The sequence below is a fragment of the Gambusia affinis genome, linkage group LG01 (assembly GCF_019740435.1).
Source record: "Gambusia affinis linkage group LG01, SWU_Gaff_1.0, whole genome shotgun sequence".
Lineage (NCBI taxonomy): Eukaryota > Metazoa > Chordata > Actinopteri > Cyprinodontiformes > Poeciliidae > Gambusia > Gambusia affinis.
In genome coordinates this window covers 25,112,632-25,119,752 of record NC_057868.1, presented here as the reverse complement: position 1 = coordinate 25,119,752, position 7,121 = coordinate 25,112,632, and the positions used below count along the sequence as shown (strand labels likewise).

Sequence of the window (7,121 nt, the reverse complement as noted above, 5' to 3'; positions counted from 1 at the left end):
ATTCCAGGTTTCTTTGTATGGCAAAGAAATCGGTAGCACATGTACACACATGTGCTACCGATTTCTTGTGCTACCGTGGGTTCTAACCCCCCGCCTGTGTGTCCGCCGATTCTACCCCCGCCAACAAAAAAAGAAGTGTCCTCCTTTTCAGAAACCCAAATCTGGTGACCCTACACTTCTTCATCACGGCTGCTTCTCCTACAGTTTACAGCTGTCCCACCTATGGCAGTCTACTCATCATAAACCTTCTATAACAGTACAGCGGCTTTTTTAACCCGCCAACATCTTTATCCTTATCCCTTTTCCTTTTTTTGTTTTGCGCCCCGGACAGCTTTTTTGCACTGCCGCTCCATCTTGTTGCCACTAAATAAACATGATATTTTCGACTAACGTTAGTCCCAGGCATCGCTAAATCATTACACATAAAGTTAACCTCAAAACCTGGACTTACGGATGAATTATACGGCCGAGATAACGAATATAAGTTTGCTAAAAAACAGTGGGACTTACCGTGACAAACTTAGCTGCAGCAACCGCCGTATTGTTGACAGTTTGGAGCTTCTTTCAAACACGTCGTCACTCGTCAGTGTCCAATGCGCATGTGCGTTCAACGAGAGCTGCCGAATGATGCCGAGTTTTCTGCTGGTTATGCAGATGCGTTTTGCTCACTCATAACTCCAAGTTCGGTTTACTTGCTGCTGATGAGTTTGATTACTTGCCTCAGTAGAAAGTTGTCTTTGCTAAGTTTAAGTTAGTATAGTCAACAGAATAAGCTGGAATGAGTTCAGGTCACTTTTCTTTTTGAGTACACTTTACTTTTACATTTTACAGTGTAGGATAATTGACATTCCCTGCCCCCCTCCTACCACTTTTGTTACAACAAAAAGCAAAGCAACAAAGAGAGAGTGCGCCAGCAAACTCTGCCACTACTTTCTCACAGGCTGAGTGTCTGCCTGTATAGCTATGTGTCACTCCTGTGCCAACGCTGACCCACAAGAGCAAAGAGGACAAACTTGTGAATGAGGAGCGGGGACCTCCGTCACCTCATCTGGCCTTTCTATTTGTCCACAACAAGCTCTTCATTTTCCCTCTCTCTCTCCCCTCATGCTCTCGCTTCTCTTCTCTCTTCCTCTCTTCAAAATTGTCCCAGCTGTCCATCAGCCCCCCTGCCGCTCCCCCAGCTGTCTGCTCTCCCCGAACAAGAATCCTAACAACAATACAGGTCACAGGTCAAGAGAAAGAACAGGCTGCGTCGACAATAGACCAGTGGCGCCCACTAAAACAATAATTCCCTTTTCTTTGAAAGCCTCTTGGCATTTTTGTCAGAACTGGAAAAGACAAACATTTTGGAGAGGTAGATGAAGAGGTGGAAAGTCCTTTCGGACAACAACTTCCCATTCACACAATTGCCCACCGGCCAGAAGGAAGAAACTTGCGCTCACAAACCAGCTCCTACTCTTCCTAGTCATTTTTTTCCACTTTGGCTTCCTGTTTTTTGTTTATTTGAAGTCTCATTGTAGTGTTTAGGGTGATGATTGAAGTCAAAACTACTTTGGCCATTATTATGTTATTAATAGCCTATTCTGATTTTCATCTCTAAATAGACTTCATAAAACTGTACTCTTCCATTTTGATAAAAGAATAGGATACAATGTTTTACTGTCAATTTAAATCATAATCATTTTCCGTGCCTTCTCGTTTTCCCACACTCTGGCAAACATGTACCAATTATTTTTATTTTATTTTTTTTCCATGATCTCTCGGTGTTTTGGCATGAGCCTGATGGGAAAATGGGGCACATGTGAGAGAAAAGTGAATGAGAGGAGCTCAGAAAAACCCCTTGTGACATGTTCACCTGTTCCCCAGAGCTGTTTTTCCCATGGCCCACAACAACAGCCTCCCATCTGACCTGAGAGAAAGCCTGGAGCCAAGTCACTGAGTGACATCATACACAGACTGGCACACAGATGCTCACATTCTGCAACAGTTCCCTTTTATCATTGCTTTAGCAAATGCTAAAATGATTCAAATCAAATAGAATCAGATTCCATTTTTGTACTACTTGTCCTTGTTCTGATTACAGAACAGATGGTTTGCTGGCACAAGTCAGCAACTTCTCCTCTGCTAGTAAGAAATCTGCACATCTTGTTAAAAACTAAATCCAAAAGCAGATAAATCAGTAAATGTATTTCCCATTCAAAAGCATTTTTAACTTCAACTTTTCTGCAGTTTTGAAGATGCAAGCATAAAGTTTAATGTGTTTTCTGAAGATTGAATGCTGCTTGAATCATCAAAAAACTTGCATGCGGAAGACAAAAGGCTACCTTGTTATCAAAAATTGCATATAAATTTATCTTACTTTACTCTAGTAGGCCTAAACAAAACCCAGTGCAACAACATGGCAGGAAAATAGTTGTGGAGAGGTTCAAAGCAGAGTTGTGTTATACAAACAATATTCCAGCCTTTTAACATTTCACAAAATACAAAGTATGGCCCTCCTGCAAACGCATGGTTGTCTACCTTGTCAGGCCTGGTAAGCTACAATTGAAATATTATAGAGTTGTCAAAATTTGTGATTTAAAACCAGCAAGCTGTAGGTCAAAGCAAACATGTGAAAGAAAGTGTTCTGGTCAAACTAGATAAAACTTTTGCATTTTCTCTTAGATGCAAACAAGATTTATCATAAAGATTGGTTTTATTTATAAAAACCAATTAAATAGTGCATCTTCCTGATATACTATCCCATATAATAGTGCAAGGTAACCAAATATGGTGTGGATGCTTTATCATAGACTAGAAGCTGCTCAGAGTTGATTGGAAGATGGACAGATTCTGGAATTGTTAATATTAAAAGATTTACTATGGTCATAAAAGTCAAAGCCTCTTTAAATATCCATGGCAAGACTTGATCATTGATGTTCAACAATGTTTTGCAACAAAAAAAGGAATAGCAAAAGGCTTTGTTTCTTGATGGTTAAATTTTTTAGAAATATAACACAAAAGTCATTAAACTGTTGGTGCAGCAAAATATGTCATCCAAAACCTTTGCTTCAGGGAGAGTGGAAACAAATGCCCCTGTCAGATTTTTATTTATAAAACCAATTAAAACCATATATAATTTTCTGTTTTGTTTATTTATTATCTTAATTGGTCTATCAATTAAAATTCTTATCAACTAAATTGAAGATTGTGGTTGTAAAGTGGAAAACTCGATAAAGTCACATGGTGTAGAATACTTTAACAAGAAATGTCATTTTGCATCTCTTTTATTGGCTTTTATGTTCAGGGGTCACCTCACCAAATTGTCTCAATTTAGTTTCATCCTGTGCATCCTCTACCTTCACACCAACCAGCTTCATTTCCTCTTTCCCCACTGTTTCTGTAATTTTGTGTATTTCAAACAAAACTCTTCTACATAAATTGTCTTTTTGGTCTTATTCTCATCCTACTGCCAATAAACATTGCTTCACCTCTGAAAATATTGAAACAATCTCAGTCTGGTTTCTTTGACTTTATCTCAAGAAACATTAGTCCAACTTCCATAGGACAGGACAAGAGATGTTCTTTATTAACCTGGGGATTGACCGATTTGGTATGGAGTTCATGTTGTCATATTTGATTTGGCTTCAGTTTTACATTGGATGCCCTTTCTGACTTAACCTGTCTCCGTTTATCAGAAGACTTGGGACCGGCACTATGAATCACTGGCTTATGACCTTTTATTGGTGCAATAAAAACCACAAGGGGTCACAAATGTATTTTTTACACACCTACTAATAGCAAGGTATGAAAGAAAACTAATTTCTTACTTCTTTGACAAATTCAATGTGAAAAGAATAAATCTGTCTGTTACGAGAGAAACTCCACAGTAACATGAAGTGATGCCTTTGCCAAAAATATAAAGAAAAATATGGTATTCTAAAATATAAAAAAAATGCTTGTCACACAGTGTTACTATGGAAATAGCATATAATATAAGAATATTTATTTCAGTAAGTCTTGAAACAGCAAAATATTAACAGTACATGTGACAAAAATGGCAACACAAATATGAACAAGTCACCTGAAAAACCTCAAAATAAATAGCTAAGTACAGCTACCAATGGATGGCAACAAACCAAGGAGACGGAAATACATAAACTGTGCAGAGAAGAATGTAAAAAAAGAAGACAAGACATTATCAGAATAAATATTAAATACATATATAAATAGTTGCTTTCTTAAAAATCAAGACCTTTGTGCACATATTTGAGCAGGATGACTTTTGGATCAATTTATTCTCAGAGCTCTTGAGTTCAAACATCAGATAGTTGTATTTTACTTCTGCATGAGCAAAGATATGTTGGTTATGGTTAGTTTGACTCTTTCATAACTGCAGGGCAAATGTTCGGAAATAATTAAGAGTTCAAACACCAATGCAAGATCAAACAGGAAAGCAATAAATAAAAGGATAAACATGGTCGCATGTTTGCATCAGGTAGACTCAGTTGAGGTGAAAAGTCTCTCTGAACCCAGTGGGTTCAGCATAAACCTTTTTTTGTTTTTGCACAGCCAGTCCAAAAACTTGTTCAGTGGCAGATTCACTTCTGAGGACAGTTTCTGACCAGTCACTTACTGGTTTCATTCAGTCTTAGATGGTGCCCATCTGAGCAGTGACCAGGTGAGAAGGAGTGAAAGACTCAAAGGCCACATCCAGGGGTAACTCGTAACGAGAAGCTTGAAAGATCGGGTGAGACTGAGCCCTGCCTGGTAGGCTGCCAGCTGTGGAAGTGGGGAAGTGGTGGGCTGAGAGGTAGTGGGCATGTTGACCAGGGTGGGGTGTGTAGTTCCTCTCTGATTCATGTGGAGAAGGCTCCTGCTTCAGGGCAAAGTTACTGCTGATGCTGAGGGGGGGAGTGAGGGGTCCGTCGTATGGAGGCGTGCTGCTGCTGCACTCGTTAGGGGAGGGGTTGTCAAACGCAGGTGCTTTGAATCCTTTCATGTGAAGGAGGTGAGATGCTTCTAGAGATCCATAGGGTGGGCTGGGAAGTCCTGAGGATGGATAGCTGATTAAATATAATAGATTAAATATAATTTTATGCATTCAGTAAGTTAAAGGTAGTTTTCTTTTCCTCAGACAGCCTTTCATGAATACTTCCAGAACAAGGTATTTCTTCTGTTGTTGCTTTTTGTTACTCCTGAATATTTCAGATCATCAAACACATTTTATGAACAGACAAAGAGTAAATACATTAAGCAACTTTTAAATCATGATTTTATTTATTAAAATCATGTTATGTATTATGTATTATTTTCATATTATTTAAAATGGACTTTTTTATGCTTTGTATTATGTTAGAATCATATCTGGTGTGTTGCTTTGATTCCTTCATGCATGCTTGAGAAAACACTCGCGCCCACAAGCTTTCCACAAAGCTCCCCTTGGAGGAGACTCCAGCTGAACCTTTAGTTTATGATCTTATTAAGCTTCAGTGCACTTGAGTTGGGCAGCAATTCCACCTCTGAATGTCTACGCATAAACAAAATAAAGGTTTTTTAGAGGTCTAGTCAAAGTATTGATGTATGTCTAATTGAGTTGATACTTTGTTCCCTTTGTGAATCATTTAGCAACTCCATGTTGCTCGTACTGATATTAAAATTAGTTTGATCTGAAACTTCTAAATGTAAAAAAAAAAAAAAAAGAAAAAAGAAATCTATAAGGTTTTATGGTACTGTAAATTGAATGAAAGCAAGATCATTCTTCCTTCAGGTCTGGCAGCTGCAGGTGAGATTTAAGATTTAGGTGTAATTACAATCCCACTGAAGCCCTAAAAAGCAAAAAAAACATCTCCTGTCTTTCAGTGATTCCAGAATAAGGTCCACAGCAGGAGAAGACAAATGTTACAATCTGGAAAAGTGACATGTTATATAATGGCGTGTTTCTATCTTTGATAACATTTTGTCACAAGCCTGATTATCTGTATGGTTCACACTGGTCTCTCTTGCTGCTGCTGAAGGAAGTAAAATCTTTGCTCCACGCTTTACACTACACTGCATCAGCAGACAGGTTTTTTTGTTTTGTTTTTGTTTGTTTGTTTGTTTGTTTGTATGGAGAATAGGAGAGGGGCTGTTGGGGGATGTGGGGTGGAATTCATTGAATCTAAAGATAAGATAAACTTTTATTGTGCATGGACGATTATAGATGACTGTTATAGAAGAAGCACAGCCAACAGCTTTGGCAATCCTGTTAGGCTGCACAGAATACAGGAGAGACTGTGGCTTAAGCTGACCAGCAAGAAGCAGGCAGAAGTCAGTCCTGTAGATACCAGCATGGGATATATGCAGCTGCAAACAAACATGCAGCATTTACACCTGCAAGTAAAATACTGCTGGGGTTTTATATTAGACTGTCTCTATAGCAAAGTGTCTAAACTGCACTATATCCACAGATGACAGAGCAATGGTCTGCCAACTATATTTAGCTTGATGCTGTGGTGATTATCTGAGTTCAAATGTGCAGTGGCAGAGATGGCATCACCACCAACTGGTCAATACAACAGCTGGTTACCATGGTAAGTTTGGATGGAGGCTGTTCAGGTGACATTGTAGAACAAGTTGTCACACTGATATCTTGAAAAAGTGGGAATCAAACTATGTCACAGTGGCAGATATTATTTCATGGATATCCTCCTGAGAAGAAAAATTGTTTTTTAATTGTGTTTATTTCATGTAAAATATTAATACCGTAAGTAGCTCATATTGTTTCACTCTATTGATCTAATTATTTCTCATTAGACCAGTAAGAGTAAAGATTCCACTGAACCACCATCCTTCATTTCATTCTGTCCTGCACTGTCCAATAAATGTTCTTTGATTAGCAGGAAACTGAATATTAGCTGCACAAACCTGATTGTAATGTTATTCAGTTATACATGTTTTTTTTTTTTTTCTTTTTGAATTGGGGAAATCTTAATTGTAACATTTCTTTTAGGAAGGTCACCTCACTGGTATACTGGTTCCTTCTCTCTTTTGTCTCATCATCTAAGAACTGCAACACGAATGTGTATGTGTGCAAGTGAGTAAATCGTTGTGTGCGCAGGCGTGTGTGGGTGTGTGGGTGTGCGTGTGTGTGTGTGTTTGAC

The 7,121-nt window shown here is 38.5% G+C and overlaps 1 protein-coding gene across 5 annotated transcripts in view; it reads right to left on the bottom strand.

Annotated features, from left to right (window-relative positions):
• Window positions 1–1,329: 1,329 nt before the first annotated feature.
• LOC122833728 (neurogenic differentiation factor 4-like) overlaps window positions 1,330–7,121 on the bottom strand; it is a 148,337-nt gene continuing 142,545 nt past the window's right edge. For all 5 annotated transcript variants that reach the window (XR_006371046.1, XR_006371047.1, XR_006371044.1 and 2 more), the window contains one exon: window positions 1,330–5,031. Coding sequence is in view for 1 of the 5 variants with exons in the window: in XM_044121557.1 (XP_043977492.1) it covers window positions 4,631–5,031 (401 nt within the window). In the remaining 4 variants the exon portion in view is untranslated. The remainder of the gene's footprint in view (window positions 5,032–7,121) is intronic.